This window comes from Equus przewalskii, chromosome 7, assembly GCF_037783145.1.
Source record: "Equus przewalskii isolate Varuska chromosome 7, EquPr2, whole genome shotgun sequence".
Lineage (NCBI taxonomy): Eukaryota > Metazoa > Chordata > Mammalia > Perissodactyla > Equidae > Equus > Equus przewalskii.
In genome coordinates this window covers 85980414-86007108 of record NC_091837.1, presented here as the reverse complement: position 1 = coordinate 86007108, position 26695 = coordinate 85980414, and the positions used below count along the sequence as shown (strand labels likewise).

Here is a 26695-nt window from a genome sequence, read left to right as displayed (position 1 = left end):
AAAAGACTTAACATTTCAGACACACAGAAAGGTAAAGAAAGAAAATATCTTCAATAGTGGTGATGTCCCAATATATTCTTTACCAGCTCCATCTTTCTCTCCCTGACAGCAGTAACCACTCACCTGCTATTCAACACTGCTTCGTTGAAGCAAATACTTGGTGTATGTTTAAGATATTTTTGTTATATCAAACATACATCATTGTAAAGAAAATGCTAAAATAATAAAACCCGCCGTACATACCCATCACCCAGGTTAGGCGGTTAGCTAGGTTTAACCACATTTGCTTCAGTGAGTTTTTTCTTTGTTCAAGTATTTTAAAGCAAATCTCAGTGGCATTTCATCACTGTATGCTTCATTATGCATCTCTCACTACATCTTCATTATACATCTCTTAAGAAGTGTGGACTTCTTTCTTTTTAGATAACCACATGCTCTTATGACAAAACTAACAATTCCTTGGCATTATCTACTCCCACAGTTCCCAGACTATGCTCTGAGGTACCTCAGGGCAGTGCAGCAAACTCACAGGGGCACCAGGACATGTTTTAAATTTTACGGGAAACAGTGAAACTCGACATCATTGGACACTACACAGCCACTCAAAATCAAAAGTCAATGCAGAGTCCTGCCTCATAGCAGTCCTGGTGACATTCTGAAGTACAGTTTAACAAAATAAATTCAGTGTCCCCTTCTCACCAGTTACATTTCAAATGCTCAGTGGTCTCGTGTGGCTTTTGGTTACCGTGTTGGAGAGCACAGATGTGGAACATTTTATTCACTGCAGAAACATTCTAGAGTGTTGTTGTTTTATATCAGAAAAGAAAGAAGAACTACTTGAAAGCTGTAGGGTTTGAATTACTTCAATAGTTCTAATGAATAGAAGAAGATCTAATAAAAGGATATTTTGGTTGTTTCATTTTAATAAAAGGAACATGTTAATTGTTTTGACAGTCATGTTTGAAGACAAAGCATTTCTAAAATCTTGTATTTTCAGTATCTTTAAATAAATGTGAGGACTGAATTTTATTTCTTGCTATAGTATAACTACTTCCATTTATTTGCTCTGTTTTATATAGCAGAAACTATATACTTAACTTGATATTTTCATTTTATCCTCCCCATAAGCTATGAGGTAGGTAGCAAGGCAGATAGATGAATATCCTGAGGTTACAAAGGAGAGAACTAAGGGATGTTAGATAAGGAGATAGATGTGTAATTAAGTCGCAGGTTCGTTCATTGCTCATTCATTCACTCACTCATTCATTCTTTGAATATTTGTTGAATGTCTGTATTAGACATTGGACTTAAAAAGGAAGTTAAGTGAAATTTGCATATATGAAAATAGGAGAAGGAAAATAATGCATACCTGCACGGATTCCAGCCACATGCTCTTTGATTATGACACTCCTAGTATGATAAGCACCTAGTGTATATTGTCTTATTTGATGACTACAACAATCCTTTGAGATCAGTATTCTTACTATTTTACTAGTAAAGAAACAGGACTAAAGAGATTTTTTTTCCAAGTTAAAACAGTCAGTGGTATAATCAAGCTTCAGCTTTCAAACCTCTTGTTCTAGTTCTATTCTGAGTTTCTTAACAACTCAGAGAGCCACTTGATTTCTTTTTGGAAAAAACCTGATCATATCTGTTTAGACTTAAATGTATTGGTTAAGCAGAATAAGAACGTGCCGCTCCTCAAATGTGGTGGCTTGTCAGTAAGAAAGACAGGAGTCACCTGTTAAGCATCTACAGCTGTCGTAAAGGTCGGCATTTTCTAATGTGCACCTGTCAGTACTTAGAACAAGCTCCAAGGCTTCACATACGCCACAGGGTTTCCTTTGAATCTTTTTTCTAATGTTTAGTAGTTACTAAGTGTAGAAGCATTGAGGTAGGGGCTCAGGAGGGTAGTTTATTTTCCAGTGAGTTTAAGATTTATCACCTTTGTACCATCATTAGAAAATTTACTTTTGACCTCAAGTGGAGAGTGTAGCCAATAATCTCAACTTCTGGTTTTGTGTTTGTCTTTCTAATTTGTAAATCCAAATCCATAAATACTTTCAAATTTGCATTATATCACTTATTTTATAGGTTTGGTAACTTGAAAATGTTTTGTTTAGCAATGCAAGTGACAGAAAAAGCACATCTTTCAAGAAATCAGTAAAATCCAGTCTTCAACCAGACATGTTGGTAGGCTTTTAGTCAGCTTCTTTTTCATGCAGTTGTAATAATTTTTCAGAATTACTTCAGAATTATGTTTCTAATCAAGACATACTATTTCTCTTGGATATTATAAATATTTTCTAGCTACTTAGCAGAAGTATTTGATTACTTTTGGCTAAAATACTATGGCTTTATATGTGTGTTTGTGTTAGTTTTACATATGAGAGAGGGTTGTAAACTGAGGTAAAAATGTCATAAAATAGAGAAGAGCAAAACAATTCTAATGAAAAATTACCTGTAATGCCATCATCCGAGGATAACTATCAACCCAGGATAACCCTTTAGTAGGAATATATATGCCTTCATTTTATCATTCTCTCAGTTTTTTTCATAATTTTTTATGAAGTTACAGTCATGCTGTAATATTGTTTTGTAACCTGCTTTACCACTTAATTATTACAATTTTTTAAAAAATCTATAAACGATCTTCTTCCATATGTACCATAATTATTTAAATTACTTCATGTTTAGAATATTTCAATTATTTCCTTTATTTTTATTTATCTTTTTGCTGTGTTTAACGATGCTGTAGTGAAGAATTGCTTTATGCATTAATCCTTTTGTGTATCTGATTGTTTGCTTAGATTAGATTCCTAAAAATAAAATTTTTAAATTTAAGCTTATGTTCCTCTGTCAGGCATGTTATGCATATTGCTAGGTTAGAACATCATAAACATTTTAAAGGCGTATTTACAGTACAATTTATCAACTTTGTTTTGTTTTTAAGAGTATGAAGATGGTGATCTGTCATCTTGGATCAGCAGGGAGAGGTTTCAGAATTATCTTACAGTGGATGGTTTCCTCTTGTATGAACTTGGAGATACTGGTAACAAGCATGCATACGACTCTATCACTGTAGAATTTTTCCTTAATTGATTATTTAAATATGATTCTATAGGAAATGAATTTTAACATCTAATTCATAGTTTTATTCCTTCTTTCAATCCTGAATGCCAGTTCCGCTTTATGAGAATGTAGATTAATACTGCCAAAGAATATACCTTTGTGTGTGGATCAGAGATTAAATAGAGACGTTTTACTAATAGAACTGATGGTGACAGGGAAAACAGAACCTGAATAATAAAGAAATGAGAAAAAATAACCAACCAGGAAGCTATACTAAAAAGGCTGGTTTTTTAGTAAGAGTTGGACTACAACTTATCACAATCTTTTAAGGCCTGCTTTTAATTGTGAGGAAAATATGGGCATCAAGTTGGCATGGTTTCTCAAAGTTACATGATTGAAAATGACAGGCAAAGCAAATATAGATGCAAAAATGAAAGCTGTAAGAAGCTAACTGTATGGTCTCAAATAGATGCAAACTATAAAAATTATAAGAAGCTAATCATGTAAGTTTTAAGAGGGAGTGTTTTGTAAATTTATAATGAGTTACAAATGAGAGATGAATCATAGATACTGTTGCCACATTTGCTTCCATTCACCGCTTTATGATAAGCAGGATAGCAGTATAGTTTTACATGAAAAGAATGGGAAAACTTTATCCAAGGTTCAGTTTTTATGTAAGTTATGAGTATAGAGTTTCCTTTTCATGATTTCTTGATCTTGAATCTGATTAATAATACAAGTTAGAAATGTTTGAACACATCCCCCTGTCACTTTGTAACTCTTTCTTAGGATCCATTTCTGGTTCCCGAGCCTGCTTTTTATGCGTTATGTCTGGTGATGTTTCTGCCTTTGCTTTTCCTTACAGAGGGAGGCGTGCGTTAGAGTTAGTATTGGAAGTTGACATGGATACTGCCAAAGATTGTGGGTTTACCTTCTGATTCTTTCAGGCCCACGGGAAGTTAGGTGGGAAAGATGTAAGGATACTGTAATTCTGCTTTCAGTGCAGTAATCATAGGAGACACCTGGAGTTAATTAAAATAGACAGCTTTGCTCTATTCAATTTCTTCTCCCAGATAAATTTGGAAAGAATTTGGCGGTGACAGTATTCCTTTTGTGTGTCCAACATAATTGCCCCTGTTAAGTATCAGCCATGGTCCTGCTGGTCATCGCATCTGCCACTTATCTTACAAGCGCTGCTTTGGACTCCTGGCTCTCTGTGGCTTCAGACACTTGGTGTTTTTCTCCGTAGTTCTGCTGACCTCAGGTCTCTCCTCTTCAGACTCCTGCCTGAATCTCTGGTCTTATTTCCCTTGAGTCTTTCCCCAGCCTCTTCCTTCTCCAGCCACACTATTTAATTTCCTCAAAGGGCCCTGTGCTGTGCATCAAAGCACCTTTATATGTTCTGTTTTCTTTACCTGGAAATGTGTAATTAATTTATATTCATCTGTCAAGCTCAGACCAAATATTGCATCCTTAGGAAAATCTTTTACTGAGCCCCTCAAACTGCATTAGTTTAGTCTGTACTGCTCTTCTTCAACAGCACGTTCCTTTCCTTCAGAACGCTCCTAGTTGTTAACTGTCCATCTGTTTGTGTGACTGTCTTCCCTGCTAGCCTGTGCTTCCCTCGAGTGCAGAGCTGTGTCTGCGTGTGCTCCTCCCTGTGCTTGGGAGCTAGCCTAGTACTGGGTACGTTGCTTGGTGCTCAGTAATTGTGAAATTAATACATGAGAAACCGCTTGTGTTGGCCTGTGGGAAGATGCTTTACATGTTGTAGGCATTTTGAAAAAAGCTCATGAAGCACTGGAAAATTAAAGAAGCACAATAAAAAACCCAACATTGAACATGAATAATATTTTTAGAATGGAAATAATCATTGTGAACTAGTGTTTCTAGCTGAAGGTTAAAAGAACAGTCAAGATTGTGTAGAGTTTAAAGATATGTTTAAGCAGTATGGAATTAGGGAAGAAGCATTAAAATGTGGGGATGATATTGAAAGACTGTTGATGTAATCCTGCATTTATATACCTACTCTGAGCCAGAAACTACCCCATGTTTTTGAGCATATAATCTCATCCAACTCTCGCAATACCTTTGAAATAGATATTAGGTTCTAAAATAAGTTGTTTACTGAGGTGAAGTCACATAGCTGATACATGACGGCGCTTCACCGTTGTTCTCCCGGGCCTAGAACATCAGAGACGCTGCTGGAGTGCAGTGTCTGGAGTTCTGACTCCAGTACCAGTGCTTTGGTTATTATGTCATGCTGCCTTCCTGGAGGATATCGGAGATGAATATGAATTATGTTCTATTTAAGGTTAAGTAAATTGGAGTCAATTTTATATTGCCTATTGTTACTGGCAGGTAGTGACCCATGGTACTGAAGGGAATAGCAATGTAAAAATCATTTTCTTCTTGTTATGTGCCATTCTTTTAGAGCTACAGTAATTAGTAGTGAATTTCTTTTCTTTGCTTGTTCCTTATGGTTTTAGCTTTTAATGAAATAACTTATTTTAGTCAGTTTGTGGGTTAGGTGGAAAAAAATACAATTTGAGTATATGAATTGTTAAATATTTGCTATTATTTACATTTTGGGGATGGAAGGTAGGAAGGAACTTAACCCTTGGAGTTACCTAATTCACTGATTGACTCTACTAAGTATGACATGAGGGTAATTGGAATTAAATTCTAGAAACACTATTTACTAATTCCCTGTTTACAGCTACAATAATAATTGAAAAGCTTGTGTAATAAGGGTTATTGAATCTAGACTTGTCCTTCTTAATTTCAGGGAAGCTAGTGGCCATTGCAGTAATTGATGAGAAAAACACATCAACAGAACACACCAGGTATAGTGCCTTGAAATAGTTTTATGCTTCAAATATCATCTAATTCAGACTGTACATGGCTTCAGATAAACGTGATATAGTGTCTTACTTTTCCTGCAGTATTAGACAGGGCCACAGGTATTGTAACTGAATAATTGTATTTTTGAAATGAAGAGATGAAATTTTCATGTGTTTGTTCTTCCACAGATTGAAGTCAATTATTCAGGAAGTTGCTAGAGATTACAGAGACCAGTTCCACAGGTAGGTGCTTGCATTCTGGAAGATTCCTTTGTCATTGTTTAATTATGTTTTATAATATAGTAAAGCAAAAGAGCTAGTATTTCATACTTCCAAAGGTAAATAAAGGGAGCTAAGGTGAATTACAGCATGTTGCATTTCAGTATGAATTATCTGGACTTGAAATTTGTTGATAAATGTCCTACAAGTAAAAAAATATGTATATATTTTATTTATAATTTGTATCATACTTGATAGGATTCGGGATAAGTTTGCGGTAGGAAAATGTGCACGTACACAATTGAAATAAAGTCACGTGAGCAATCACAAGTCAGATATGGACAGATAATGATTGCGATAGGAACTCAAAGAATAATAAAATGTAAAAAATAAGTGAAATTTTTGCTGAGTGCTAAATCCTTCTGTTTGTTGCTGCCATGAGACAATCAATATAAATTTGTTATATTATTTAATTATTATTCCATTTTTATTCTGAGTCTTCTAATGATGTATCAGTGATATATATTTATATTTCTCCTATAACATAGTGTCAACATTTTCTGATTAGTCCTTTTTTGGAGTAAGTGGGTAATTTTTCTTAAATATGTTTTAGTTAGAAAAGCTTATATTGTCCTGCATTTTAAGTACATGTAAACAAAGTAGAAATGTCTTAGAATTTGTGTGAACCTGTGCATGTGCATCTCAAAGCCAGAAGAATTCACACTCTTTTCTACATTTATTGTATATGATTTATATGTTAAACGTTTACAGTGTTTACATGCTTACTAAGCCCTGAAGTTTAGTTTTTTATATTTACCTTTTTTCTGTCTTTTTTTTTTTGGTTGTTGTTGGTTAGGGATTTTCAGTTTGGCCATATGGATGGAAATGACTATATAAATACCTTGCTGATGGAGTAAGTAAAGTGCTAAATGATTAAATGATTCTGATGTCAATTTTTAAATTTCTGTTTTTGAGATAGCCAGAAGGACTAATAACTGAAAAAGACAAATCTTTGGGATCTGCTGATGCAGATATTCTCCCATTAAATATTTTACTTTAGTTTTTAAGTCTCTATTTGAAACTTACTGAACTTTAATATTGCTCTATCCTAAAAAAAGTTTATCTCTCAATTCACTGTTAATGATTTATAGTATTTTGAAAAGACATCGTTGAGAAACTTGTGAATTTTGCAGTTTCTGTTTAATACACACTTTAAGTTCAGTTTTAATGACTAAATGTAACTTAAATAGAAAATTTTTAGCATTCAAGAATTAATTGCTATTCTAGAAGAATTGAATTTAAGAGACTGAAATAACCTTTAAGAGACTGAAATAACCTTGTCGGAAAAATATGCAATTTTAATATAATTTCATCGATTGTGTTTATGATGTAAAGATCTGATTTGTCACTTCAGAAAGTTGATATTAAAATAACGTTTACCATACCTAAATTGAATTAATAAATTTTAAATAAGAACCTACTCTGAGTACTCAGTGGACATTTGGTGAGTATTTTATGTATGTTACACACAGTGTTTGGCACTGTTGATGCAAAAAATGAGTAAATTAGAGTCCCTGTCTTCAAATGCTTATAGTCTGCTGGGTAAGACAACATGTTGATTATGGTACTGTGTGAAAAGGTCTGTGTGGTAGAAAGCTCTGGAAGCATAGAGACTCCCACGCCCACCCCAGTCCCCAGTGCATGCTAAGGTGGAGGGGCTCAGAAAACACCTGCCAGAGGAGGCAGTAATTAAGAGAAGTTCTGAAGAATGAGAAATTAGCTGAATGAAGAGTGCAGAGAGCTTAATTCAGGCTGAGTGTAGAGCCAACACAAGAAGTGATAGGACCGTGGGGCTTAGGAGAGTGGTGGAGCTTTAAAATAAGCCCCTGAGGAGAAGATAGGGAATGCTCGCCAGAGACAGATGAACGTGTCCAGCGGCACTGAGGGCCCAGGTAAAGTTAGTTAGCAACATTATGCTGTATTTTGGTCTTCTTTAGCTTTGCTTAGTAGCATAGGTGTATCACATCCCTTCATCATTGTTGCAGTGTGTTAGGTTAAATTAGTGTCTTCCATTTTTCAAGTAAGAACACTGGGGAAATAAAAGCAAAACTTATAAACCCAGAGTAACATTCATTATTTTCGTTTAAAAGCCTGAAATTGTAGTGTTACCTTTATTCATTTATCTTCAATGTATTATCCCTCTTATTCCAATAAGGACTTGAGAGGGTTTACCAAATATAAAATATATAAAGTGCCAGCTATAATGTATAATGAAGAAATCAAGACAAATGAAAATAAAATAAAGGATCTATGCAATTATTAAAGGTACTTGAAAAAATTTTAATACTTAAGAAAAAGTAAAAAGCATTATTTATACCTTTCCCTTGCCTATAAAATAACTTGCTTACAGGAGTATGGTTGACCTTGTAGAAACCTAAGAGAAATTGCTGTGCTATAGAATCTCATAACAGGGGACACTCTGACACAGGAGTGTATTTTTACAGTATGTATAGTAGGCACTTTGATACACTCATTTCTTAGAGTGTCCTTTTGGCAAGTCAATACAGTGCTTCAGTAAAACAGTTTTGCCTGAAGCCAAAGCAGTTTGGGTCCAGTGAAGAACTCCTTGATACAGGATAATATGCAGAACGTCTGGAGATGGGTGGATATTCCTTCATGAGTGTCACTTCTAATGTGAGTTGTCAGGTAGAAATTTTGAGCTACAGTTATGGTCAGAGAATAACAACAGTCTCTACCACCAACCCTGTATTGTTTTCTTTTGTTTTTAATTCCTATTTTGTTTATGGTTTTTCTGAGAGAAGGGAGAAGGCATATAATGATGATTATATAATAATAATTGAAAGTCCTCATCGAGCCCTTACCCTGTGACCAGCACTGGACTAAGTGGTCAATGTGTATTTTTAACTTTTACAATAACTCACTAAGGTGTAAGTACTATTATCATCTCCATTTTATATAGATGAGGAAATTGAAATTTCTTAGAAGAAACTCAAGGAAGTTAAATAATTTGCCAAAGGATGCCCAACAAGTAAGTTAAAGAGATCCATCCTCAAATCCAGATCTCTCTTACTGCAAAAGCTCTTAACTACCATAACATTAATATTGACACATAAATTAGTGGAATTTATTAGGTATTGATGCCTAAAATGTTTCTAACTTAAGGCAATTACATGATATTATGTAAGATAATTATACTTCAGCATTATGTGTTTTTACCTTTTCTCAAAATAAAATACTATCAGACCTTTGGTCTAAGTTATTTTGTTTTGGGTTTTTGTGAGTGTAATTAAGAGAGGATAGGATCAGATGTTATACATTCCATCCTTATTCAGATTGAATTATTTCAAAACAGATAGTTTCTAGTTCAACTGTGTATTTAACTTCTTCATAAGATATATTTTTAAAGCAAGGCAAGGTTCTAATTCATTCTATAAAAAGATTTTTTTTGCTACTCATGCCTTATGATAACTAATAAGTAAACTACTATAAATCAAAAAGTTGCCTGTGGTGTTTTTATGAATAAGAACGAAGCTAACATGTTTTTATTGTACAATCAGTTAACTACTGCCTAATAATACTGGATAATAAACAACCCTGAAACCTAGTGGCTTAAAACAGTGATTCTTTATTCTGTCTTGCTTGTCTGGGCTTGGCTCACCCTGGCCGGGCTCAGCTAGATGTGGCTCCAAACAGCCAGTTAGGTTCAGGTCCACTCCCTCGTGTCTTCCGTGTTCTTGATCCCAGCAGGGTATTTTCCTGGGGGACATTCTTCTCATGACAGTCGCAGGAACACAAGAAGGCAGGCCCAGCCACACATACACATTTCAAACCTCTGCTTCTGTCACTTCTGCTACCTTTCCGTTGACCATGTCACACTGCCGAGCCAGCATCAGGGGTCAGATGAGCATGTTTTGCTTCACTGGGAAAGGGCGTGGCATGGAGAGGGATCCAGCATTGTGAGCAATACAGTAATCTACTGAATTCAGGTAGTGATAACGTAGTGGTGTAAATTGTTTCTACCGTAGAGTTTTGTGCTTTTGCATAATACTCTCACATAGACATACGAGTAACCATGAACTGACGTGTAGGTGACTTACTGAATTAAGCTCCCTCCTTTTATGATGATGCAGAAGTCTGTCCTTGAAAGAAGAAGTTTTAATTATTTCAATTAAATGACATATTGAATTGATGTCTGCTATATCACTGACTTACTTCCTGATGATGAGGTGGAATATATAGATGGATAGTGGGAATTCAGAGAATTTGGAATAGGATTTGTTGAACCTGTATTATGTATAAGGTACTGCAGTGAATATTTAACTTGAATTTTCTCGTTTAATTTTTATAACAAGATAGGTGCCCCCACCCACCTTTTATTCATTTATAAGTGAAAAACATTAGGCTTAAAAAAGTAAATTATGGGAAAGCTCCACATTTGAACACAGCAGTGTGACTCCAGAGACCATGCTCTTCCCTGTCTAGTTACCTGAGTACCGCTTAACTGAGGTGGGTTTGTGTGATTAGCAGTGATGGTATTTAAAACAAATTTGTGGCAAGGAATAATATGGCCCAGAAATTGATACTTCTTACATAATAATTTGTATCCTTAAGTTTAACCGTGAATACTCAGCTGTCTAATATTGTATATTAAATGCTTTTCTTATAATCTTAATTTAGCTATTTTCTAAATTGGTGCACCATTTGAAATTTTCTTCATATAGGCAAAAGGAAGAAAAGCTATAAATATAGCTGCCTTCTTTTGTAATTATAGCTACTTAGATATAACATAAATAAATATTAGAATATTCGTTATCTCTGTTTGTGTTAATGGGTATTTTGATTTGTTTTTCTATTGTCAGTGAATTGAAAGTCCCAACTGTGGTTGTACTGAATACTTCAAACCAACAATACTTTTTACTAGACAGACAGATTACGAATGCCGAAGACATGGTCCAGTTTATTAATAACATTTTGGATGGCACAGTGGAAGTAAGTTGTTCACTTTCAGTTCAAAGGGATGGTGGGAGGAGGTAGAGAAGTGAGCTCTTCTGATCCTGAACGGGAGAGTCACCATCCCCTGAGGCGAGGGCAGGCTGCGGTGCCTTGCTTCTCTCACTCCATGGACATTGTCACCTTCTCCAAGGTATAGAAGGTTCTTCTGTGGCAGAGGCTGCTCAGGGGTGGAAATGTCTCCTTAAGAGTTATTTGGAGGGCGTTGTTGGCTGTCACAGTGATTGGGGGATGCTGCTGGCATTTAGAGTCGGGGCTGGCAATGCTGAGAGGTCTGCCACGTACAAGGACCCTGACAGTGAGCTTCCTGGTTCTTAGCACCTTTCTGGGCTCAAGAGGACAATTGGATTAAGTTATTCAGATTTGGTTTTCTAAGAGAACCTGTGAATAAGACCATAGTTTCTTTAAAAGACAAGGAAATATATTGAGAATCAGAGTCCCAATGGAGAGTTCCAAATATAATCCTGTAAAATATTTCTCAGAAATAATGAAGCATAGTTTTAACTTTCTATTTTTTTCTGTAAATCTTACTGCAGTGTTTTTCAAATTGTGGGTTACAACCCATGTTAGAGGGTTGTGAAATCACTTGAGCAGGTTGTGACCAGCATGCATCTCAATTCAATAGACTAGAATAAAATAGAAAAGATGGGACTTCTGTGCTTAATTTGTTTTTTGTGTTTAATTATTATTTTGTGAGACTTTTATTTCAGTTTAACACAAACTTTATTTGAAAGTTGGCTCACAGAGTAACAGATATTTCTGCTTTGAAACACTGTTAGTCACATAGGAGGTATTCTCTATTTGTGAAAATAGCACTTGTTGAAATGAAACACACCTGTATGAGTGAGAACCCTTACATCTGTAAGTTAGTGAAACCCAACTCAAACTGTTTGATGGTTAAGAGGTCTTACTGGCTCATATGGCTTAGAAATTGAAGGACTGAGCCAGACTTCAGGGATGACTGAGAGCAGGGATTTGACTGATCTTCATCAGGCATTTTTCTCTCCCTGCCTCTCAGCACTTTTTTCTTTTTTGAGCTTCATCCTCTGGGACTCTCCCTACACAGTAGCAAAGATATCCTGCTGCCACTTTAGTTTAACAACCTCAGCTAAACTCAAAAATGGGGCAGACCTGGACTCGGCCTGGATTGTGGACAGGGAGGATGAATTCTTCAGAGGGGAATCAGAGGGCATCACCCGAGAAAGCAGAAAGAAGGTGGGAGGGACAGGAAAGAAACAGTCAATATTTACTACATGGCTCTTTCAGGTGCTTTTAGTAACCTTTTGTAGTCAGCTCTTGACCTGCAGTTGTAAGGTTATGTAACAGGAAAATGAAGTGATAGTACTGAAATAACTATTTAATTGTTTTCTTCTTGTGACATTTAAGGCCCAAGGAGGTGATAGCATTTTGCAGAGATTGAAAAGAATAGTATTTGATGCCAAATCTACTATTGTGGTAAGTTGTGACTGTTTGTTTAGTGTCATTCATATTTGAGAATATGTAGGTTCTTTATGTCTAACTAAGGCAAAATCTGGAATTTCAAAGGATTAGGTAAAAACGTGTCTTTTTAATTTGCAAGTTAAAAACTAGTCCATATTTACATTAAATATATTCATTAGGTGGAAATTAAGTTTTTCTAGTTATTCGTTTCTGTATAGCTGATGAGTTAACTGAAATTCAGAATCAGCTAACTTGGTAGCGTGACGTAAAGTGTTTTCACAGTGTCTTTCCTCCTTCTGCCCTTTTCAGTCTGAAGCTCATGAACCCCTTCTTGCTTAGAACTCTAGGAAATCTTCCTTACCATCCCACCTTCAGCTGTCAATCAGCTTGATGGCAGAGGCATTCCTAAATTTGTTTGAGCCTTAAACTTAGTTCTAGTTGTCTATCTTGAGCTACTCCCTGGGTATTTTTCTTCATTATGGCCAAAAGCAGTCATTGAAATAGAGCTAACCTTCTTCTGTTGGTGAGAAATAAGTTCTGATAATCTTTGACTTGTTCCCTGCACCCTTCAGTTTATTAGCGACCAACGTGGATTGGCTCTTATCACATTATGTCTGTCTCTTGCTCTGGCTTCCACTCAGTTTCCTCTTGCTTTGTCTCCGATCCCTTCTGCACACTACTACACAATTAGTATTCTAAAATAATCAGTTTGAGCACTTGCCTTCTCTTTTCCAGTGATGCACATCCGAATGCTCTGTTCATCTCATGTATGTTCTCCTCCTCAGTCTTTGAACCCTGTGTGAGCTTCCCTGGTGCTTCTTGCTAGTGCTCACACTGTACCTTGGCCTGCCTTGTTTCTCAAGCTTAAATTGCTGCCTGCAAACACCTTTATTCTGTGAAGGCCTCTTCCATTACCTCAACCCAGAGTGATCTCGCTCTCCTATGGATTTATCCATGTAGTTATCAAGGGTTATAGTCTCAACCCATAGGACATAGAATAGCTGAAAAGCCTATTCACTGAAATTGCTTTGACTTTCCTGGGAGCTGAGGAGACAGAATATAACCTGAGGGAAATTATTAAGTTAATGTGGCTTTACTCCTAAGGAGATAAGTAAAAAGTATTAAAAACGTCATGTGAAGAGAATATGTGTACACCTTCATGATGGTAAATAACCAGCCTTCTCAGTGAGCACATTCCTGTAGCCCAGGATACAACTCTAAACCTCTTGGGCACATAGCAGCTGTTTTAAAGAGACCTTGGTGGATAATGTGAGAAAAATAAATGTCTTTAGAAAAGGTTATAGAGTATTTGGTGCCATTAGCTGGTTACACACACACAAATATAAAATTTCTCTTATGATGTCTTTAACATGATAATTACTGCAGAAAAACTGACACTGATTCATTGGAACTAAAAGCATGTTGGATGGCAGCAAGAGGAAGAAATCTGTAGTGGTTTAAATTCATTTATGCATTTTATATTAGAATACATCTGAGGGGAACTGAGTTGTAATTGTCTTTCCACAGTCTATATTCAAGAGCTCTCCACTTATGGGCTGCTTTCTCTTTGGCCTGCCACTGGGTGTCATCAGTATCATGTGCTATGGAATCTACACAGCTGATGCAGATGGAGGTTATATAGAAGAACGCTATGAAGTGTCCAGAAGTGAAATTGAAAGCCCAGAACAAATAGAAGAGAGCAAAGCACAGCAGGAGCCAAGGACTGGGGACTCGCCAGTGCCTGCAGTGCAAGAACCCAAAGATGTATTGGAAAAGAAGAAGGATTGAGACTCACTAGTATAAAATGTTTGATAGGATTTCAAATGACGACAGAGTCTATTTATTGAATTTAGACATTTAATCATGATCTTTACAGAAGAGAACGTGTTATTTGTATTTTGCTAATCTCCACTGCATGGGTTAAAGTAGTCCTTCCATAAATGGAGAGATATTTGGAGCAAAGAGATGAAATGTTTGTCTAAAACAAACAAAATCAAAGCACTCCATCAAAGTTTACCTTGCATATGTTGTCATAAGAGATCCGTTCTGTGTGCATGTTTCTCTATCTGAATATTCTGTGACAAAATTAAGATTCTTGGGCAGAATATTTAAATTGGTCAGTCAGGTAGAAGATACATGTTTGATAGAGAAAAATAATACCTCCACCTCCTACCATCCATTCCCCTCATATATTTTGGATAAGATTTATACGGACAAAATTAAGTCTTTAAAATTTAGGCACTTTAAGGAGAACTAGTAACTTTTTCCACAGATTAATATTATGAGATTAAAAATAATTTGGTTTTATATAGCATAGTGATTTTATTTTGTTATTATTTTTAAAGGAGAGGAAATGTTACTTTTTAACTTTATACTCAGTTGCATTATAAAATTTTCATATGGGCCTGTACAGTGGGAAAAAAATAGTCTTATGTTTAATCTTTGAAACATAAACAGGATTTACTTGGAGCAGTGACCTCAAACCAGCCCCGGGACACTGTTAGCAGGTGTCTCAGTGGTCACTACAGGAAGGGGATGGTCATTGTCACTCCTGCCCTGCTTTAGCCAGAACAGCCTCCCTTTTTTCTATTTTATATATTTGGATTCCTTATAAAAATTTCCTTTGATAAAAAGCTCCTGCTACATTTTAAAAAGTAATATTTATCATATTTTTATGTTTATTATATGGTAACTTATGATGTGATGTGTATGTGTATATATGTATATATAAACAGACATACATATATACGTACAAAATTTATTGACATCTGTTATGTAATATTATGGCCATGTCTCTGTTCATAATGAGTAATAAGTGACATAATCCGCCTGTCAACTAAATTCATGTCCAGTGACTAAAGAGACCTGCCAGTTACCTTCTCCACACTCAATTCTGTCAGCCATTTCAGGCCAGTGACCTCTCATCTTCTCTCCATAATGAAATAACACAGGAATTCTACCCCAAGTAATGTATAAAAGTTGTGTTTTCTTTTTTAAGTAATAGTATGGTGTGTTTTGTAGATTAGTTTATTTTTGAAGCCGTAATTTTAGGTAAGTTTAGGATTTTTATTAGGTAACTTTTATTTGGGTGATTTTTTCATTGAGTTATTGAGTTATCCAATATTAAAGATTTTATTAAACATTTAAAAATGTTTAATCACTTCAGAGCCAGCCCTGATGGCCTAGTGGTTAAAGTTTGGCATTCTGCTTCGGTGGCCCAGGTTCAGTTCCTGGGCGCAGAACCACATACCACCTGTCTGTCGGTAGCCATGCTGTGGCAGTGGCTCTCATTGAAGAGCTAGAAGGACTTAGAACTAGAGTATACGACCAGGTACTGGGAGAGAAAAATAAAAGAGAGGAAGACTGGCAACAGATGTTAGGTCAGGGCAAATCTTTCCCAGCAAAAAAAAGAAAAAGAAAATGTTTAATCACTTTAAAAATACAATTCATGGTCCTGATACTGAAGTTGTTTAGTGGTTTGATCTCTAAGGGCAGCCTTTTTAATTTCTGGTGCCAGGCTGATCACGACTGAACTGAAACTCATATCTTAAGTTCTAAGGAGTTTCAGTAATTGTTTTATTGTATCTATCTACTATTTTAGTATATAATGAGTACTTATTCTTAATATTTGGCACCCCATTATTATTATTTTTAATAATGAAGCAGATATGCAGCCACAGGGAATTTCAGAAAATACTGGAATGAAGTGCTCTTAAATGTAAATTGGTGATAAATGTTGTTAGTGTAACAAGTAGAGGCCTCTCCAGAGAGGACTGAGGGATTCTTCTGGAAGATAAATGCCAGTGTTCCCAGTGGCCAAGCTTGCTTTGCAGTTCGAGCACCTTGGCTGAGAGGAGCCGCGCTTGAGTCTCCATCCAGTAAGGAAGGCAAAGCTTAGCTAGAGACGGGAGAGAATTGTGGTAGGAGTGTCATTGCTGTTTCCTTGGCATTTATCACTCTCTGACGTCTGTCAGCTGCATGTTTCTCTCTCTCATGAAGCATCACCTGTAAATGAAAGACATCAAGAGAGAAGAAAAAGTGAAACTCAGTGTGTATTGGCCACACGGTCCATGAGCTTTATGTTGAGAGTCCTGTGTCTATAAACTAAGGCCTAATGCTCTGTTATCTTTTCCACAACGCCATACTGCTGCCCCATATGCTCTTTGGGTTTTCAAAGTGTGTCTATTGGGAAAACAATGTGTAGATGGTGTGCAAGTGAAAAATTTTATTTCTCCCTTTTTGTATTAAAATTTTTGCTTTTTACTTGTTTCTGCTTTAGGATGTTGTCAGACTCCTCAAAAAGCACATTTAAAGTTTTTGCTCACTAGAATTCTCTTCCCTTTAGTGTGTTGTTAGAGCTTACTGGTGATGGTGTTTTCAGGAAAAATTACTTCAGGGGCCAGCCTGGTGGCATTGAGGTTAAATTCATGTACTCCGCTTCAGCGGCCTTGAGTTCACCGGTTCAGATCCCAAGCGCAGACCTACACGCCATTCAGCAAGCCATGCTGAGGTGGCGTCCCACATACAAAATAGAGGAAGATTGGCATAGACCTTAGCTCACGGCAAATCTTTGTCACCAAAAAGAAGAAAAATAATTACTTCAGAATAAAGGATCTCTTAAGGAATCTGATAGAAGAACATCATCATCATCCTAATTCACTGATGACTCTCACTTTTATTACATCTCAGTAAAGGGAATATCCTTCCGTGAGTTGGAGTTTTGCCTTCTCTTTCAGTTGCAATAGAGTTCTATTGCTAAGTTCTAAAATTCAAAATCCTAGATGCTTGTTCTTGCTGGATTTGGTGCTCACACAGTATTTAAAGATATTTCAGAGAGAAAGTGCATGTTTTTATCAAGCTGTGCACACCCCATTATAGCTTGCAATCTTTTTGTTTGTTTCATTGTGTACATTAATATTTGTTTAGCTACTGCTATCTGAAACTTATTTGAGGTGAATTAGACCTGGAATTTTTGTTTTTGTCTTCACACATAGTCCTTGTTGGTATCTGATTTAGAAAATAACATAAAGAGCCAAATGTCTAGAGGCTGAAGGAAGGGTGTATATGAGTAGTTAAAAGCTAGCTGTATTATTTTTGTTTAGTGGTTTTTTGTTGTGGTTGATGTTTTTTGTGTTTTATTTCAGGGGCTTTTTTTGGTTTGGATTTTGCAAAAAGTAATTTAAATAGTTTCACCATTGATTCATATGATATGGAGGTAGGATAGGGAAAAATCACTCAGCTATTCTTATTATGCAGAAATTACTCAAATAAACAGTTTGAGATGTTAAGATTATCAATTGGTGGGATTAGGTTTGCCATTTTATTTTTATAAATATATATTTTTTCTGAATGTGTCTGAGTCCAAGAGTGGGCAAAAATAATTTTCTACTTTGGCCTAATCTATAAAGGTTTTTGAAAGTCTGTGTTACTAACTTGTTGAATGCATGATACCCTGTCTTAAGGCCCCAATTGTAAACCTTTGTTTTTCTAAAATAAATTAATTGAAAACATATGTAATCATTTATTATTTTTACTCTTTATCTTTTGGTTGTTTACGACGTGAATAGTTCTCTGTGCAACGAAGAGGAGGGCCGAGGCTCATCTTCCACTGAGCGTTGTTTCCTTGTATTTATTTAATTGTAAGTTATTTATCATTATAGAAATGTAGAATTTGAGAGTTTAAACAGACTTCAGAGAGACCAGATTGTAATCTCATCCCCTTATATTATAGATGAAGAATCCAAGATTCATAGGTTTGATATATTTTATATTTGTAAAACCTTAGAATTTTAAAATACTAATTACAGAGTTTAAAGTTAGAATAATTGGATTGAGTCCTTGATCAAGTGCTAAATTGTGATCTTGGACATAACCACCCCTGACTTTCATTGTCAGTAGAATGGGAGCTAAAGCCTCAAGACTTTCTCTTTTAAGATAGCATCACTTGGGGAGAGTATATTATGAAAAAACAAAATTTTAAACAAATGTTAATTTTTTAATAATTTGTATTTCATACTTTTTACCATGTGCATATCTTTTAATGAGAATTACTCTGGCACAGAAATAACCAAAAATTGGTCCCACACGTGTGAATGTGTACAGAATAACTTGTTACAATGGGCCACTTCTGATAAGAGGGACAAAGTGCGTCAGCTATGTACAAGTTCCATGGGAGTATGACAGACTTCCCTGGCCGTGATGAGCGGCTGTATCACATTGCGTGTGGGGAAGCCTTGGTGGCACAAACCTGGATTCCTGTCCTCGCTCCATCACTCTCCTGTGTAAAATTGGTGAGACTCTGAACCTGTCTGCTTCTGCGTTGTCTGTAATTCGAGGATGATGACCGCTGCCTCATTGGATTGTGAAGAGTGAGTTGCATGTGAAGCATGTTTAGAACATGACTGGCACACAGTAATGGCTCAAAAATTATAGTGTTTATTTATCCACTTTAATTTATTTCTCTTCTCACTTCATTTAGCATTAACATTGTTTACCAAGGAGAAAAGCCAAGGCATTAGGAATGTGAAATCCTAATATGTCTGTTTGCTTTGCTATTTACTGCAATTTAAGTTCTGACATTTTGGATAGAAGTAAAAAAGTTATTTCTTTAACATTGAATTTTCTCTTAATTACAAATACTTAGATTCACAAACAACTCTGAAAATCCTTTGTATTTTGTGCTTTTAGTGAGAATAAATAAGCATAAGAGGACATACATCCAGTAGGATCATTGGTGTGTGTGAATAGTTTAGATAGACATACATGTGATTTAGACACAGATTTAGTGTACTAATAGATGTTGAATAGAGATAGGAAAATTATTGGATTTTCCTTCATGCCTTCCTGGCAATAGTCACAAGCCATCAATTTTTGTCTAAGCCCATCTCCTATGAGGTGTTTTAAACAACTAGTGAAAAAGTGGCAGTTATTTTCTTGCAATTCATTCTTTCAATAAATGTTTATTAAATGTCTTCTATGTACTACTGAGGATACAACAGTAAAAGGTGGTCATGGCCTCAGTCACGGAGTTTTAAGGCTACTGTAACTGATACTCAATTTTTACTTAAAATGCTCAATTGCGAGTCTTCTATTTTTCTTGTTTTCTTAGCTTTCCTTCTCGTATATCTGTTATTCAACATAAAATCGTTGCTATTAGATCTTTGGAATCTTTGGGACTCGGAGGGTAAGAGACCAGGACAAGACAGGAGAACACATCTCTTTCTTCAAATTTGTGAAGGGATCGGATTTCCTCAGCATGTGTGCAGCTGTGACAGTGCTGTGGGTGGGTAACGGAATGGAATGCTGGTCAAGCTAAGGGAACACTCAGGGAAAGAAGTCTCCAGAGGCAGAATGGGCTGTCCTAGGGGGCCAGAGTTCCCACAGTGAAAAAGTTTAAACATGAGCCAGACAGCCCTTTGGTATCAAGTTTCATTGTGAGGCCCAGATTCTGTGAGGCCACAAATGTAAGCTCTGAAGCCACCCTCTATGCCCAAGTTTATGCCAGTCCCTTCTCTTTCCTATAAAAAATCCCCCAAAATCTTGGCCAGCTTTTATGTGTTAAATTTTAGTTGGATGGGTGAAGCAGTCAAGTGAAACTGAAGAATACATGGTAGAAACCAAGGATATTTTTCCACTCGTTCCAAGTTTTCACGTGACTACATCACTGTCTTCATCACTATGCTCACCAGTGGATTTATGTAATAGTGGTTTTATCCCATTAAAGTTGTTTGATATTCTGCAGTTTCTGTACATGTTTGATGCTCTCGCTAGAAATTCTATACCACACCATAGGAATGCAGTCAAAAATATAGTAAATGATTAGATTTTAATGAATCATCAAATGACACTTAATATTTTGATGTTGCACACAAAATAATCTGAGTAACTAATTAATCATGTTAAAGTCATTTGTGTTGTTCTTATTCTTGAACTGTTAAGGGAAATTTGTAAAATTCTGATTTGGCATTATTGAGATTTCAAAATCATATGACTTCTCCAAATAACACTTTGTTGTTCTAAATCAAATAATTGAGAGAGTGACTTAAAATAATCTGAAAGATTTTTATAAGGTCAAAGGTGCTCCCTTTTTTACAAGGGGTAATTTTGGAAGGGATAAAAGAATTCACAAAATTCCCTTTGTATTTGGACATAGGTTGATTCACATTTTTCACGAAAGACTAATTGGATAACTTAGTTTCCAAGATTATCATTTAAACTTCTTGGGCCCAAATTACTGCACTTAGTACAATCTATTCTCAGTTGTTGGTAGTACAATCTCAAATTCTGAATTGCTAGCCTTCAAAGTAATGAGTTTTTCTCTAGCGTTCTTTTAAATACATAGAGTCATTCAAAGATTAGTGTGTGAAGCATAATGGTAATTTTCACAGGGGCCAAACAACCTCTAGGAGGATACACCAGGAACATTTTTTTTCCCATCAGATTCATAGTTATTTAGGAAATTATGAGGTATTCCTCAGATATATTACAGAGGAAAAGTTGATGATTATTTTTTAAGATTTATAATAAGTACAGTTCAAAAGAGCCTTTGGAGATACACTCTGGTTGAGATCTGAGTAGAATCACTCAAAAATTGCGTAAATCTGAACAAATCACTTAACCACCCTTACTCATTATCTCAATGGCCGAGACAAAATGGGATGGGGGCGTCAGTGACTTGTCCCGCATTCCCTTCCCACCAGTGGAGTTGGAACCTTAACCTGTTGATGGTGTTATCATGTATGTCCGTGAAAAGGCTGAAGTTTTATGAGACTTGGTAGAAAAATGTCAGGATGTTAGGTGTGTGGCCACTCCCTGTGATCTTCAGGAAGGTCCTTACAGGAAAGACCCCTTGGGAAATCAAGAAGGGAACATACAGCCCTTTGCCTGGAGCCAACAGTACGTGACTAAGAGCTAGCCATTTTCCTTGCGAAAAACAAATTCCTTGCTCCAAGCTTAACTGAAGTGTCACTCTCATATGTAGCTGTGGGGAACAATAGATACATGAAAGAATCCTGACCGCATAACTCCCTCTGCTGCCAAGTGTTGATCTCCTCGCCAGCTGTCTGGTAAAACATGATACTTCCAGGAAGTGGTAACTGCTGTTTGTTGTTTTCTGATCTAACTTTCTGTGGGGGAAAGGATTTCAATACATGGTGCTGAATCAATTGGCTACCCCCATGGGGGAAAAAGGGAACGTTGATCCCTAACAGCATACACAAAAATTAATTCCAAATGGATCATAGACCTAAATATGAACAATAAAACAATAAATTTTCATATAGAAAGTCTTCATGATCTTTGGAGTAGGACAATTACTTAAGGAGGACACAAATAGCACCACTAAACATGAAAAAAGTATTGATTTTTATTAAAATTAGGAATTTCTGTTTATCAAAAGACACAGAGAGTGAAAAGGGAAAGATATTCATAATACTTGGATCTATCAAAGGACTTATATCCAGAATATATAAAGAATCAATAAGGAAAAATCAACCCAATGTAAACAATGATCAAATGACATGCATGGGAACCTTGCAAAAGAGAATATCCAAATGGTCAATAACCTCTGTTAACAGGTGCTCAACGTCATTACTCACTCAGTCTCTTGATTCTACAAATCCAAGCATGGACATCTCACAAATTTGTATCTCCAGCTTGAACTCCAGGCTTGTAAATCCAACATGACATCTACACTTGGGTGGTTAATAGGCAACTCAAACAACATATCCAAAACTTTAATTTTCCACCAAATATTTGCTTCTATTCAGTCTTTCCCATCTCAGTAAATTGTATTTTAAATACTCAAGCCAAAAACCTTGCATCTATCTCTGACTTCTTTCCTTCAACGCCTGTATGTAATTTGAGAAATTCTTGTTAGTTATGTCTTTAAAATATACTTAGAAGCCAAACTTGACACTGCTTTCCAGGTTAGCATCCTGGTTCAAGCCACTGTAACCCGTTACCCGGCTTCTCAACTTCCGCCATCGCCTGCCTGAGTCTGCTATCAAAAGAGAAGTTAAAGAAATCTTTTTATAGTATAAGGCAGATCATGGAATGTTCTTGCTCCAAACATTCCAGTGGCTTCTTATCTTACGCAGCTTAATAGCTGAGGTCCTTACCATGGCCTCTGTTAACTGGTCGAAATGTGTCCCCCTAGATACCTATGTTGAAGTCGTAACTCCTAGTACCTCAGAGTGTGACCTTTTCTGGAAATAGGTTTGCTGCAGACGGAATTAGGTAGCATGAGGTCATACTGGAGTAGAGTGGATCCTAATCCAATACGACTGTGTCCTTATAAAAAGGGGAAATTTGCAGATAGACACACGTACAGAGAGAATGCCATATGAAGATGAAGGCAGAGATTGGGGTGATTTCTCTGCAAGTTGAGGAATGCTGAAGATTGCCAAGAAACCGCCAGAAGCTAGGAGTGAGGCATGGAACAGATTCTCGCTCACAGCCCTCAGAAGGAACTAACTCTGCTCACACCTTGATCTTGGACTTCCGGCCTCCAGAACTGTGAGACAATAAGTCTCTGTTATTTAAGCCAGCTGCTTTGTGATACTTGTGATAGCCGCTCTAGGAAATTGACGGAGCCTGTGGTGCTTGCTACAAACTCCCGACTGGCACTCATTACCGCTTGTATCTCCTATCCGCCGCCACCCCCCCTTCCCTGCCCCTCTTGCTCTTCCATTACAGTGTCTGCCCCCTTGCTGTGCCCCGAGCACACCGAGCGTGCTCCTTTGCGCTTGCTGTTCCCTCTGACTAGAAGAATGTTCTCCTGGATATCCTCATGGCTCACTCCCCCCTTACTTTAGGTCGCCTTATCATTAACACCGTTACATCCATTCTATATAAATTAGATCTCTGGCCTCCAGTTCTCCCTAGCCCTTTACTCTGCTGTTTTATTTTTTATAAGCACTTCTTTATAACGTTATATATCAATTGTTTGTTTACTCCCATCTTCCCTCTCAAATACACACTAAATGTAAGCTCTGAATGATCAGAGACTTTATTTTTTTGAAGGCTATATTCCCAGTTCCTAAAACATGCTTGGCATGAAGTATGCATTCAATAAATATTTGTAGAATGAATGAATATGTAATTGAATATATTGTTCTTATGCAATGATATATCTATCACTAGTGTGTTAGAGTTGAGTTTCTGACTTTTAAAAAGTCAAAAGCATAGATTTTATTTCAAGTGAAGATTTTAAATGCATGTTCCAAAAGTATCTAAATGCTTAATGATTAAGCAATAAGAAAGATAATTAACATATGGTCATAAGTTTTGGAAATATTTTATGTTTTCATACAAAAGATTTTTATATTATTTAGCTTAGGATCCAGAATCTTAAAATCTATACAGTGTTTGAAAATAAGAGTAGAAGTCAAGAACTGTGGAAACTTTTAGATAACCAAATATTCTCCATCCCTTAAATACTAGGGAAAAATAAATAATGGGCTCCTTTGCAAATGTCAGGCTAAGATTGTTAGCCTTTTTGGTAATGATTGTTGCCTTTTAAGTCGTGGATTCTTAACCAGAAGTCCTTATCAGAATTATGAGAGCCTTGATCGCCTCAAATAATTTATAAAAATACACATGAACCCTAGAAAATCTATCTGGCGGTCTTGGATGAACTTCTGCTTGAAGCCGGAACAAAGGAAAAACCTGCCCTAGTTGATTTTGATGTGTACACCAAGTTGGAACCAATGGTTTTAACGATGTGAGGAGGGGCAAAAGTGTCAGCGCCTTTGAGAGGAGTATTTTTTTGTGATTTCCTTGTCAGCATTCAGGGGTCAAGAACAGTCCAAGAGCATGCTATGCTTCAATAGCCCCATCTTGACCCCTCGGCCTCAGCCCACGGTGAGGCTGGCACAACAGTAGCTGCTTGAAGAAAGTGCTTTTGATTCCTGTAAACAAGAAAGTGGGTTATGTGCAGCTGGGGTTATTTACCTCTCTTTTCCTTCTACTATCCTTCCTCTGCAGATGGGCGATGGCTCAGGGGCTGAAGGCAGCCTCTGCTGTTGGAGACGTGCGTGATGGGGGAGCACCAGTGAGGTGTGACCATCAAAGGTCCAGACTTTCCGGCTCCATCCTCATGGGTCATTTGTATAGAAAATGAAATTTAAAATAGAAAAGTATATTCACAGTTTTGCTTCTTTCTTCTACAGTGTCTAATGTAAAACAATATTTTACGTAACCAGTGCCAAATATAAAACCTGTCTCAAGATGTCTGCTTAGGAATGGAGGACAAAACGCCCAGAAGTACAGCTCTATAGGAAAGCATTTCCGTTCAACTATCGTGTAGTAATCAGGTGCGGGTCTTTCTACGTAGTTGGACTTTTGTGATCTAAAGAAGTTTCTTCCCTAGGAAGCTGGATTGTGTAACTTCAGAAGAAGAAAACAAGGGATTGCCCAAAATCCCCAGTCTCTACTGGAGTGATGCTTGTTAGAAAGGGAGAAGGGATGGCACCATGGCTTTGACTCCGATCGCTCTGCTTTTCATCACTTTTTGAAAAACAACATTATAAGGACTTCTTATTGTATATATTTAGGGGGAAAAATAGGTAAAGCAAATGCGGCTAAATGTTTATTTACCATCGCGGACTCTAAGTAAAGGGCATGTGAGTATCACAGACCCTTCACCTAGAATCCCCAATCGTACTATTCTTCAACTTTGATGTGGGTTTGGAAAGTTTCAAAATAAATGTTGAGAGAAAAAATAGAGTAAGCATTAGAGTAAAATCTTGTTTCATGGTGATAATGTTGAACAGACACCCAGAGATTTTTTCCAAACAGTCATAAATTTCTTCCCCAAACCTGCTTTTAGCCCAGGTCCCAAGGTTCAGTAAAATTTGCTCAGAGAGCCCTCATGGTGCAGAAACATAGAAATATTTTCTTTAAGGCCCCACAAGGGGTCAGCAAACTTTGTGCTATACAGGGCCGGATAAGAAATGATTTAGGCTTTGAGGACCATGTATGGACTCTGTCACATACTCTTTTCTATTTTTTTTTAACTCTTTAAAAAAGTAAACGTCTGTCTTAGCTTAAGACCTCTTCAAAAACAGGCTACAGGCTGGATTTGGCCAGCAAGCCATAGTTCGCCTGGTAGAGAGATGAAAAGTATTCACCTGATCGATAGCTACATACCAGATATAAGGGGATGTGTTCATTTGCTCCAGCAAAGAAACCACATCTGGACCGGCTGCAGTTGGAGTCTCCATCTGATTAATTTTTCAATAATCTGCTTTCATTCTTCAATACCCGTCTGTTGTCTATACAGGCAAAAACAGATGAGTTGAATGGAATCACCACGCCTCATCTTTTAAGTCCTGTTGAAGGCAATAATTCCCGCAGGCCCTCCCGGAATGTGCTACGGCCTTTGGTTTACTATTTTCAAAGGTAGAGGGAGTTCCAGTGGCTTCCATTTTACTCTCCCTGTCATAGCCCTCACTCCATGGTTGGGTAACATGGAAATTCTGCAAGTTGCTATACACATATTCTAATCGTCCCTTCTGGACCTAGGAAAATAATCAGAGGGTGGGCCCACTATGAGATGGACTTGAGCTCAAACTCAAAGGATTATCTGACCTTCATATGTTTCTATTCTGACTGGTGGACCATCAGAAGTGCTGTGAGTTTTGAGCCAACATCTATAAATCCTCAATATCTGATCATTTTTCCTTCCCCAAAGCTGTCACCCTGATAAATGTCTGCAGTACCCGTTAGAGGAGGCTAAGGAGGATGATTCACAGTGTTTTGGATTTTCCTTTTCGCTGTGTAGCAACATCTTTTTCTCAGTAGGACCTGGCCTTCCCTTTACTTGAGGCTCTGGATGTGTGAACTGGGAACTGACTCGGGGGCATGACTTTCTCTTTTGGTGATTCAATTCAAACTTCAGTTCACCAGACCTACAGTTTTTCCATTTATATAGATCAAGACTTTACTGGACTGTCCTTTGGTTTCAGATCTAGTTTGACTGATTGGAATCAAACTACTGGTTCTTACAGTAACCACACTCGCCTTGCCTTTGGTGATTAAGTCCCTCGCTTGGCACCTACTACTTGGGGATTCTATTACCCCATTTGTTA

General features: G+C 36.8%; 1 protein-coding gene across 1 annotated transcript in view; it reads left to right on the top strand.

Annotated features, from left to right (window-relative positions):
• Positions 1-18117, top strand: part of TMX3 (thioredoxin related transmembrane protein 3) — a 43939-nt gene extending 25822 nt beyond the window's left edge. The window contains exons 10-16 of the mRNA XM_008529380.2: positions 2954-3052; positions 5861-5918; positions 6105-6158; positions 6991-7047; positions 11015-11144; positions 12552-12620; positions 14133-18117. Of these exons, the coding sequence (XP_008527602.2) occupies positions 2954-3052; positions 5861-5918; positions 6105-6158; positions 6991-7047; positions 11015-11144; positions 12552-12620; positions 14133-14393 (728 nt within the window). The 3' untranslated portion in view covers positions 14394-18117. The remainder of the gene's footprint in view (positions 1-2953; positions 3053-5860; positions 5919-6104; positions 6159-6990; positions 7048-11014; positions 11145-12551; positions 12621-14132) is intronic.
• The last annotated feature ends 8578 nt before the right edge of the window (positions 18118-26695 follow it).